The sequence below is a fragment of the Sturnira hondurensis genome, unplaced genomic scaffold (assembly GCF_014824575.4).
Source record: "Sturnira hondurensis isolate 20B ecotype Veracruz unplaced genomic scaffold, ASM1482457v3 Scaffold0021795, whole genome shotgun sequence".
Classification (NCBI taxonomy): Eukaryota; Metazoa; Chordata; class Mammalia; order Chiroptera; family Phyllostomidae; genus Sturnira; species Sturnira hondurensis.
The window spans coordinates 1,319,062-1,331,212 of NW_028094426.1; the positions used below are offsets into that span (position 1 = coordinate 1,319,062).

The 12,151-nt window shown below is 37.7% G+C and overlaps 1 protein-coding gene across 2 annotated transcripts in view; it reads right to left on the reverse strand.

Moving 5' to 3' along the window:
- Nucleotides 1–582: 582 nt before the first annotated feature.
- The window catches only part of BMAL2 (basic helix-loop-helix ARNT like 2), a 57,550-nt gene continuing 45,981 nt past the window's right edge, over nucleotides 583–12,151 (reverse strand). For both annotated transcript variants that reach the window (XM_037033881.1, XM_037033882.1), the window contains exons 10-15: nucleotides 11,891–12,041; nucleotides 10,354–10,415; nucleotides 9,573–9,681; nucleotides 4,198–4,276; nucleotides 2,383–2,491; nucleotides 583–1,035 (exon numbers count right to left, since the gene is read on the reverse strand). In XM_037033881.1, coding sequence (XP_036889776.1) covers nucleotides 899–1,035; nucleotides 2,383–2,491; nucleotides 4,198–4,276; nucleotides 9,573–9,681; nucleotides 10,354–10,415; nucleotides 11,891–12,041 — 647 coding nt within the window. In that variant the 3' untranslated portion in view covers nucleotides 583–898. The remainder of the gene's footprint in view (nucleotides 1,036–2,382; nucleotides 2,492–4,197; nucleotides 4,277–9,572; nucleotides 9,682–10,353; nucleotides 10,416–11,890; nucleotides 12,042–12,151) is intronic.

Consider the following 12,151-nt stretch of genomic DNA (forward strand, 5'->3'; position numbering starts at 1 on the left):
CCAGTGAGACCACTGCTTTCCCAAGTGTGTAAAGAGAAACTGGTTTAGACACGTTGAACACTAAAAAAAATGAATTTAATTGTGTCTTTACACAAAACATTTAATCTGCCTGGGCCTGTTTCTTCCTCTAAGATAATTGGTTACTATGTACCATTTCAGCATCAATAGCCTATTCTGTCTGTAAGGAAAGTCCTGGGTGGTTATATTAAGAGTAAATCTTACATATGCGACAGTTAATCACTAACATCCAGGGCCCCAGATCTTTCCTCTTCTGTAAGCAAAGTTGAAAGTCTCTCAAATTTTCTGAGTTTTAAACAAAAACCACCCCATTTAAAATCCATCTCAGAGTGCTTGGCTGAGCATAAGCATCCTGGCTCTGTGCTTGCCCAAGTCTGCAAAGACCGAACACAGTATTCACTGTGATCACGACTATAAATGTCACTGTCACTTTAAGGAAACACACAAGAAATGGAAATGTTTCAAATTACACAAATCTACTGTGAGTTGATTCTAAATGAATCTTAGGCACAAGGAAAATGCCAACATATTAAATTCCCCAAACTCAAAAAAACTGCACCAAAAAAATAAAACAAGATACATGGGATGTTGTTGGTTAGAAAGACTTTAGCAAAAATAGCAACTAGCGGGTTTAAAGCCAGTTCACTGAACAGAGGGGTCTGTCGGCAACTCTGAGCAGTTCTGTCTGAAGGAAAATGTCACATTTCCACAGGCCCCTGTTGGAGTAGGTGCACGTCTATAAAAATTGGTGGACCCTTAATAAGAATAATGGATAAAAACAGTATCAATATAGCACAGAAGAATATACAGGGTTTTGTTTTTGTTTTTGTAAAGGAAATGCTACAAAACTGTTCTCATTTTTTGAGTTAAAAATCAAATGCTAAAGTGTCCAGCGGATGTCACTGAAGTCCTCGGGGTCCCCCAGACCCCCCTCTGCTTCTAAGTAATTCATGAAGGCAGCTATGGCTGTGTCATCGTTGTCACAGAAGGCATCAAAATCCAGCTGGGCACCATCACCTACAGAATTAGAACACAGGCCCACATAAATACATTCGAAGGTTCAAAATTATTATCCTCAGAAAGGCAAAGCACAACTAGAATACCAAACAATGCATTTTTGAAAGCAAACTATGTATCTTAAAGTACAAAAGCCAGATGAATTTGTAACAGTCTGCTATTGGATAAATTGCACTTAATTCACTTGATACACATAAAAGAGCTAGTCTGAGTTTTCTAATAGCAAAGATAGCCTGAGAAGGTACAGACTCCCAGACAGTTGGAAAACCGAGGCTGGGGTTTGGTGTATGTGAGTGCACATACGCGTGCATGAGTGTGTGTGGAGCCTGGAGGAAGAAATTTAACTTCAATTTGCTTTGTAAACAAACAACTAAAAAAACCCTATTTGTTTAACCCAAAAATGAGAAGGCTGTGACAAAGGTTTCTAAAACCTTAGTATTCTTATCAAAGGGAAGTAACCAGATTTTTACTGAAAAAAGGATCTAAAGTGGGACTATGGAAATGAGATTGTAGTTAGAGATAAAGAAGTTCTAGAAATTAAGGGTTAAAAATATAGCTACAGATGAACCAAAGTTTTCTAGATATCTTTCAAAGTACAATCGAACTTGAGATGATTAATAAGTGGTTTTGTGTACAGCTAATTCCCAAATTCCTTCAAGTTCTTTGATTTTTTAACATAAATTTCAGTAAATAAATGTTAGTTACAGGGAGTATAAAACTGTCATTTCAATTTACTCAATGTGAACTTTGTATAAACATAGTTAAAAATGAATGATTACATCTTAAACTTTTTTTAAAAGATTTTATTTATTTATCTTAGAGGAGAAGGGAAGGAGAGAGAGAGAGAGAGAGAGAGAGAAATAATCAATGTATGGTTGCCTCTCGTGCGTCCCCTGCTGGGAACCAAGAACTGGCCTGCAACCCAGGCATGTGCCCTGACTGGGAATCGAACCACGATCGTGTGGGCGATCGTGTGGTCTACAGGCCCTCGCTCATTCCACTGAGCTACACCAGCCAGGGCATATATCTTAAACTTTTTATCATTGGTACCCTTTAAAAATTCTTGAATTCCTGAGAATGGACACTTTTTCCTAGACAGAAACACCTTAGTTCGATTTAAACTGTACGTACGAACAATACTCATAACTGATTCAGCTGATAACTGAACTTTCAATAACAGGCCCATTAAGGAACACAAGAGTATGATTTTTGTGTGTAGGATTTTGAATGGAAAAGTCTTCGTTTTAAACTTGTTTGCTTCTCTAGAAATCTCCTATGTCTGCAAACACAGGGATTAAGGAATTTTTGGAAAAACCAAGTGGTGGGCAGTTGCCAACAAAAACTTACCTAGGAGTGGTTCCTGACTGTGGGGAGCAACAGCGCTGTGATTTTGCCTTGTAGCTTCCAGCTTCCCTATTTCAGGAGGACTTAGTGGAATCAACTCCTTACTTGACACCTGAAAGGACAATAATAAGTAGTATGGCTCCTACTTGAATGAAATACTTCTTAGCAGTCACCAGACACGGCCTGCTGGCAGCACCACCCCTCCCATTGCCAACATGGCAGCTCACATGCACTGCGTGTTCTGCTTGAGCACTCCACACACATTATCTCATCTCATCTTAAAAATGTTGTGAGGCCCTGGCTGGTGTAGCTTGGTGGATTGAGCACAGGCCTGTGAACCAAAGAGTCGCTGGTTCAATTCTCAGTGAGGGCACACACCTGGGTTGTGGGCCCTGTTGGGGGGCCCAGTTGGGGGGAGCATGAGAGGCAACCACACATTGATGTTTCCCTCCCCCCTTTCTCTCTCCCTTCCCCTCTCTCTAGAAATAAATAACATTTTTTTTAAAAAACAGTTGTGAGCTAGCTGTATTACAGGTCAGGAACCTGAGGTCTCAAGGGGCTAGTATCTTGTCCAAAGTGTGAGAGCCATAACTTTAACCCATCTTCCTGACTCCGAAGCCCACATTCTTCATAACCATGCCTGACGTGTATACTGTGAGGAGAAGTTTTAGATGATGGAGGGAAAGTTCTTGACCATAGTGCTCTGAGTCCGTTATTTGGGTTTTTAAAAAATGGCAAAACTATATCCCATATGAAACTACAATGGAAAATACAGCTTTGGAGTGGAGAATGGATTAAACCAGAGGCTTTCCCCCCAAAGTTATCATACTGTTACACAGTTACAAGCCAGACAATGTAACATTCAATGCAGTGCATCGAAACAGGAAGTCGTTTACCTACCCTGAGTCGAGGTACTTGATCTATAGAATGCCTATACAACGTACACTGCTTGGAGATTTTTGTTACAATGACTTAACCGCTTTCTCTAACATAAAGCCTGGCACAAAATGGGTATCCAACAAACCTTTGCTAAATGTGTGAGTAAAATCTAAAAATACTAGCCCAAAAGACAAAATATTTCATGTAAAAATACATTTGCAAGTTCCCTTTTGTGCCTGACCATATTTAATTTCTCTTTTCTATTATATTCTTATACCACTTTGTTTATAGACCTATTTTAGAGCTTTCTGCTGTCTGGGCTATATTAGAATTATGTGGCATGTGAGTCTTCCAGATATCAGTACTACGTTTAGTCACTGTTGTATATGTACCAATGCAGTTCTAATAACCAGTAGTTGTTCAATTGAATTGAATAGTGTGTGGTACTCACCTTGTAGCTTACATTCAGCTTTTTTACTGACCATCAATACAGTGCACATTCAACCCACTGAACTGGAATAACAACAGTAATAACAGCTCCCCTCCAGGGAGCACAGGCTGTGCCTCAGACACTGTTAAGTTTTTGTTTGTTTTCATATTAAATTGCTATATTCATACACCATTCCAAGAGATGGGTGTTTATGCCTCTATGATTATTCCCGTTTTATAAATGAGGAAATCAAGGCACTGAGAGCTGGAATAACCAGGCCAGCGTTAGGCACTAGTAAGTGTCTGAGCCACAAGTTGGACCCAGGTGGTACGGTTCCAGCAGCTTTACTCTTAACCACTATTCTCCACGGCATGTTAAAGACCACGGACAGCTAGTAAACAGTTTGTTTATTTGTTTATAGGATGGCTTCTTTTCTCAGGAAAAATAATCAACAAGGAGCAAATTTTATTGTTGATTTCACAAGTATTATCCCTTACAATCGTACTTACATTTCTGCAGTTGACAGTGTGACTATCCTTCATTAAATCTGTTGGACTGGAACCACCAAGGGATGAAGAAGGCTGTAACCTTTAAAAAGTGATACATAAGACACTTTCTCTACTTCTTTTGCTAGAAGGAAATGTTCTCCTCTGAATACATCACGATCTAGTAGAAATGCAGAGGAGTGTAACGTGGGACTGGGGATCAGGACAGTTTTCACACAGGCCAGCTTGTCAGGTGCAGACTTACTCCTGACTACAGAGAGCTGAAAAGCACTCGGCAGCACACGGAAACACGAAACTCTGCAGTGTAAGTAAACCATGTTACTTAACAATATGACTGGTGATGTATCACGATGACATATAACGCACTTAGTTTAAAACAAGCATTCACATCAAGAGTCGGTTCCTTCTCAAGATAACAAATAGCAGAACTGAAAGTAAAGAAAGTTCCTAATGTTCTGCAAACTTTAAGTAGAAAATGTCATCTTTCAACTGTGATAGGTCATCCTTGGGGACGAAATCAATGGGACACATAATGACAAACATACCCTTCAGTCACTCATTGCTTCATAAGACTTAAACATTCAAAACTGACAGTACTACATAATACATTATTAAATGCTCAATTATGTGAAACGCCTAATGGCATAAACATAACCTTGTCTTTATGTATTCGCAAGATGACAGTTGACAAGAAATCGAGGGAGAGATTAATACAGAAATGGAACGAATTAGGTCAGAAAACAGGAGAAAAGATCAGTGGCTTGTCTTGGGGATTTTTCACAGGAAAGTCAATGTAAATATAAATGTGAATTTGGCTGTTTAAGCTCTCCACTCTTCGACTTCACCTTGAACTCCCCACTGCTCTCGGCAACCTGACTCCTCTCCCAATCAAGTCTCCTGAGCGTTCTCCGAAACCATGCTTTCTCCCATCCACCTCCACACACTGGCTGAAGTGCCTTCGCACATACATGCACGCCTCTCCCACTGCACCCTGGCTGTTCCGACGGTACCCAGCCGTCAATGTCTGGCTCACTTTCCACTCCTCTTACAGTGCTCTGCCAGCATATACGATCAAATGATTCTCAGCAAGGTACCAAGCAACGGCAGTCTTTTCAACAAACGGTGCTGGGAAAACTGGCTATTCACATGCAGAAGAGGGAAGTCTGGCTATTACCTTATACCACACACAAAAATTAACTCAAAATGGATCAAAGAGCTAAATGTAAGACTCAAAACTGTAAAACTCTCAACAGAAAACATGGAGAAAAGGCTTCATGACATTGTGTTTGGCAAAGATTTCTTGGCTATGATCCCAAAACTACATGTAACAAAAGAAGGGATACAATCGAATTTATCAAAATTGAAACCTGTGCATCAGAGGGCACTGCCACCAAATTGTACAGATAAGGGGTTAATGTCCAGAATAAAGAACTCCTACAACTCAACAATAACAAAAAATAACCCAATGGAAAAATGGGAAAGGAACTAAATAGACATTTCTCCAAAAAAAAAAAGATACACAAATTGCCAATAAGCACATGAAAAGATTTCACAACATCATTAATCATTATGTCAATCAAACCAAAGCCACAATGAAATGCTATTTCAAACCCATCTGGATGACTGTTATTTAAAAAAAACAAACAAACAAAAAAAAAACAAGAAGCAATGGTGAGAAACTGCAACCCTTGTACACTGTTGGTGGAGAATGTGAAATGGTGATATGGGAAACATAATAGCAGTCCCTTAAAAAATTAATAGAATTACCATATGAGCTAGCAATTTTGCTTCTGGGTATATACCCAAAAGAACTGAAAGCAGGGACCAGAACTTACATTTGTATACTCATGGTCACAGCCTCATTATTCCCAACAGCCTCAGGTAGAAGCAACCCAGGCATTCATCAAGACATCACAAATGTCTTATAGTGATTTTTTCACATTAAACTATTTTTAATTTAAAAACTTAAAAATTCAAACTGTACAAAAAGAAAATAAAAAGCAAAAATTTCTTCTCTTTTCTACATCTCCGATCCTTCAATCCCTAGTCCTAAACATGGAAGGAAACAAATACTGAAAAGTCTGAACAAAATACCTGTATTGTTATATATGATGATATCATGCAGGTATTGTATAAGTTCCTTCTCTGCAATTCCAAGATTCAAAAACACCTTGAAAATGGAAAGATTCTCCGTATTTCATTTAACAGTAAAATCCGAATCGATCTGAACTCAGCAAAACCTAACTAGTACGAGGCTTACTTATCTTCTTTATTCCACTCTGTCCTACTCACTATAAGTATCTACCAAACCTCACTCCAGAAATATATTTTTCAGCTTCATTATGGAAAGTGTCCTTCAAACTGACATAAAAGTAGATAATATAATGAAATCTTATAACACCCACCAAACAGCCTCAATAGTTATTCTTTCACAATCTTGTTTAAGGCACATACCCCAAACTCTCACCTCCCCTGTCCCCCCAGACATTTTACCATATTTCATCTGTAAATGTTTCATTGGGGAAATAATGATTTAATTGTTTATGGAGTGCTGCCCCTCATGTTCTCTGCAGGTATTACACGTAACTCTCTAAAAAACTGAATTCCAAAGTACTCTTTCTAAAATCTAAAAAAATTCTGAGTGCCCTGGCTGGCGTAGCTCAGTGGATTGAGCAAGGGGCTTGCGAACCAGACAATCGCGGTTCAATTCCCAGCCAGGGCACATGCCTGGATTGCAGGCCGGTTCCTTGCAGGCTAACTACCAGCAGGGTATGCACAAAAGGCAACCATACATTGATGTTTCTCTCCCTCTCTCCTTCCCCTCTAAAGATAAATAAATAAATCTTTTTTAAAATAAATAAATAAATAAATAAAAATTTCTGAGTTCAGAACCTATGTTGTTTTAAGAGTTTCACATGGGCAAATATGGGTCTGCATACATACACACTCACCTCCCCACACACCTTTTTTCTTACACAAGTGGGTTATATACATATTATTCTTTTGTTCTGTTCCTGTTCTTTCTACTAACTTTAAACATCTTTCCATATTGGCATAAATAGAGCTACCTAATTTTAAACAGTGGCAGAGTACTCCATTGAATGGCTATGCCATCACAAGTTATGGCCACGATGAATATTTAAATATTAAAAGCACTACTATAAAAATACATCAGTGAATAGTCTGACCCACAGATCTTCACACATCTGTATAAGACTCTTTGCTCCTGGGGTAGAACTGGGGAGTCTGGGGTTACATAAACTTACATTTTTGATAGATATAGTCAAATTGCTTTCTATAGCAGCCGGACTAATTTATATTCCAATGAACAATTTAAGAGTGACTTTTCTCACACTCTCACCAATATTGATTATCATTCTTTCAAATCTCTGACAACCTCTAAGTGGAAATAGATATCTCATTTAGTTTGCACATGTTTTTAACTGTGAGTAGGGTTGAGCAATTTTTAGTTTCTTGGCCATTTGTATTTTTTTCTGTTCTTATCCACGGTCCAGCTTTACCATTAAACTACTTTTAAAAGTTAACTAAAATCTATATTGTTTATACTACATACAGCTTAATACAGATTAAGATTATAAAGTTATATACAGTTTATTATATATAGTTTAATAACTTTATTCATTATACTATAAAACTTCACATATTAAGATAATCAGTCCATTTTATCACATGAAATACATAAATTTTTCTGAAGTTTATAATTTATCTTTTAACTTTGTTATAATGGTTACAGTTATGCTTAAGGGTTTTTTATTTAATATTTTATTTATTTATCTTTAGAGAGGAAGGGAAGGAGAGAAGGAGAGAAATATCAATGTATGGTTGCCTCTGGTGAGTCCCCTGCTGGGAACTGGCCTGCAACCCAGGCATGTGCCCTGACTGGGATATGCTTAAGTTTTTAGCTTTTATATAGCACCAACTTTTTTCTTAATGAATTCTAGATGTTACATGATGATTCTTTTTTAATATATATTTACATTTTTTAATTGTTTACTGATCTTTAGAGAGGAAGGGAGGAAGAAACAGACAGACAGACACATCGATTTGTTTTCCTATTTACTGATACACTGATTGATTACTTCCTGCCTGTGCCCTGACTGGAGATTGAACCCACAGCCTTGGTGTATCCAGACAACGCTCTAACCCAGCAGTCTGCAATATTTTTGGTTTTGTGGAAGATGGTTTCTCCATTGACCAGGGTGGGGATGGGTTTGGGATGATTCAAGCACATTACATTCAAGCTCACGTCCTGCTGTGCAGCCCGGTTCCTAACAGGCCCGTACTGGTCAGCAGCCCAGAGGCTGGGGACCAATGCTCTAACCAGCTGAGCTAACGGACCAGGCTGTGTGATGATTCATGTGTGACGTTCCAAACTAAGATTATAAAAATTTGTACCTGTGTTCTCGAAGTAGTTTTATAGATTTATTTTGAGTTCTTTGATTTATTTGGAATTTATTTTAGTATAAAGAATAAAGATAGGCTCTAGTTTTATTTTTTTTCCAAATGGTTTTAGAGATACTATAATGCTCTTAACAACTTAATCCATTTTACTCTTACAGACTTAAAATGCCACTTTTACCATATAATAAATACCCACATATGTTTGAGTCTTTTTCTGAAATCTATTCTTTTTCACTAATCTATTTGTTTATTGTACCAAAATGTTTTAGTCACTGTAGCTTTATAATATAATATGTGGGAGCTTTATTCTCAATCTAATTTTGTTTTTTAGAATTTTCCTGGATATCCTTTAATGGTTGCGATCATTTGTTGGATTCTAAAACAGAAATGCATGATGGTATTTTGACTGGATTCACACTGAATTCATAGGTTACCTCAAGGAACACTGACATCCTTATAATACTGAGATTTCCTATTAAAAAACAACTTCTGCCCTGGCTGGTGTAGCTCAGTGGATTGAGCGAGGGCCTGTGAACCACAGAATCGCGGTTCGAATCCCAGTCAGGGCACATGCCTGGGTTGCAGGCCAGTTCCCAGCAGGGGACTCACGAGAGGCAACCATACATTGATGTCCCTCTCCTTCTCTCCTTTCCTTTCCCTCTAAAGATAAATAAATAAAATCTTTAAAAAAAAAACTTCTATTCGGAAAGTTATTCAAGTCATCTTTGACTACCTTTGTAGCATTTTTTAAAAATTTTATACAGTTCTAGATACTCCTTGTAAAATCTATATTTAAATAGCTTTTTATCTGTTTTGTTCCTACCATAAAGATGATCTTCTCTTCCATCATATTGTTGAAGTGGTTGTTTGTGTAGAGGAAACTTACTGATTTTTGAATTTTGGTTTTTGAAGTGTAATAAATTTTACTTGGAATATTTGCAAAAATAAAACACTACCTTTGTAAGTCCAGAACTTCATTGGCAATATCTGTTCCAATACTGCCAGCACCAAGCACTGTTCCAGTACACATTCCAGGCATGCTGATACAAGACCTTCTAGAGGACTCTAAATAACAACAGAAGGAAAAATTCAACTGAGGACTTTAAAAAAAGTATGTAACTCAGTAAATATTTCTTTCAACTATTTCTACCTTTAACAGAAATAGGCTAGCCATATCCTAAAATGTTAGAAACACTAATTCATGATGGTTTAAGATGTTTATTCCAGAGTGTATATGAATCAAATGTGTACAAAGTCACTGAGGGTGCAACCATGACCCATAACCCTTGAGTATCAATACTAAAGCCAGAGCAATACTACTTTATTTTAAATATTTCCTAATATTTTCCTTTACACAAGTGATACATTATGTAAGTCCTGTGGTGAAAAACTGACTCAGACAAGCAAAAGCTCCCCCTGAGCGCCTTTCATGAATGTGTCCAACAGGTACTTTATTGAGTGCCACAAAGTACAAAACTATGCTAGCTGCTGGGGACAGCGGATGGATAAAACACTGTTTCTGCTCTTAAGGACCTTAGTCTGCAGTAAGCCAGCTGATACACAACTAATTGCAACGAAACGTAAGATTATAAAGGAAGTGTGAGCACAGTTCTGTGGGTAACCCACGTAAACCTTTTCAATTTCACCTTGAAAATGTTCCCTCTCCAAGACAGAAAAAGATGGTAGCAATAATAATAGTCTTGGTAGGAAGTTTGCATCATCTAAAACTAAGCTTACCTTCAAATGATTGAGCGCCACAAGGAAGTGATGCTGCCCCTTCTCCAGTCTCACTGTGTCCCCTAGGATGTAGAAACACCAGAAGTGACTTCTTTTTTAAAAAAGAAGGAAAGTGTTAAAGTAACTATATTAAGCTCTGTGTATTTCATTTGTTATTTCTTGACCCATTTGTTTTATATACATATACTGTTAATATCCCCACCAGAGATGAAGGCATTAATGTGCCAAGTACCAAATGCCCTATTACCCTATAAAGCACATGTTGTCATAATGACAAATTCTCAGTTCATATGCTCATGATAAAGAGGCAAGGGTTATTGGAACAGATAACCAGATACTGCTGGAGGTACTAAGTTTGGGGGCTTTTTGAAAAAGCTAAATATTGTAGATGAGGAAATAGGTTTGAGGTAACACTGCAGCAATTTCAAAAAACTTAAAAGACTAATACTGGGTTGGCCAAAATGTTCATTTAGTCTTTTCCATACAATGGCTCTAGTACCACTTACTGGTCTTTAACTTCCTTCAAAACAATTTTGTTAGATTGTGTTGTGACAGCTGTCATAGCAGCGTGCATTTAAAAAAAAACTTCTCAAAATTGCTGAACTTTCGTGTAGCCATTTTAACATTGAAGATGGAAAAAGATAAGCAGTATTTTTGACATACTATGCTGCATTATTTTGAGAAAGATAAAAACAACTGAAATGCAAAAACGGATTTGTGCAGTGTGTGGAGAAGGTGCTGTGACTAATCAAATGTGTCAAAGAGGTTTGTGAAGTTTCTTGGTATTATTGACATTTTGGCCAAATAATTCTTTGCCGCGGGGCTGTCTTTGCATTGGAAGATGTTTAGCAGCACCCCCAGCCCGGCCTCTGCCCACTAGAAACCAACAGCAGGAGATAGCTGATATACTCAAAATATCCAAAGCAATAAAGTTATTGGTGGAAGTGAAAACTGTGTCTTTTATTTTACAGAAAAAACACTAAACGGACTTTTGGCCAACCCAATATTTATAACAGAGCTATGCTAGCATGTTGAGCATATGAGGAAGAGTTGGCTCTTCCTTCAGGCTGACAGCCCCAGACCAGGACTTGGCAAGCAGGGCTAGGGCTGGACTCTGCTCACCCCTCAGCCAAGTTCTCCTGCACATCACACATGGTACCCAAGGCTTTGGAAATGTGCGTGCAAAACTGATGTGGAAGGCAAAACAACTTCTTACACTGACATACAGTTTAAAGCCACACCCACATCACTTACCAATGGGACAAGACTATTTCCTTAGGAAGGAAATGTTTGAATAAAACCTTTACCATCACATTTTATACTAAGCAAAAGGAACAGACTTTAAAAGAACAAACTTTTAGCTTAATTCTGAGAACTAATGAGAACAGACAGGGAATGGATTGCTCAACATATATCACAAGTTGTAATATAAAGACAGAGGACCACACAGTTTAATGGTTTAGCAAGATGAGAAGAGGGAAGCAGAGTTATTCACTCGAAATTAATAAAAGGTCTTACCACATAATGAATTACTTACAAAACCAAAGTGTTGACAGACACAATATATTCCAGTTCTTTGGTCCAAGGATTTGTGAAACTAAACCACAGGCTTTTCAAAGTTACAAAAGAGCCATCTTTCACTCTGAATTTGTATGAATCTGTAAATATTTTCTCTTTACTCTGTAGAACTTAATAAGAAAAAATAATAATCAGTATAATGACCCACCATAAGATAAATCAAACTTTTGAGGCTTAATTCAAGTTTTAGATTTCACAGAAATGAGAATCTGAGTTGAAG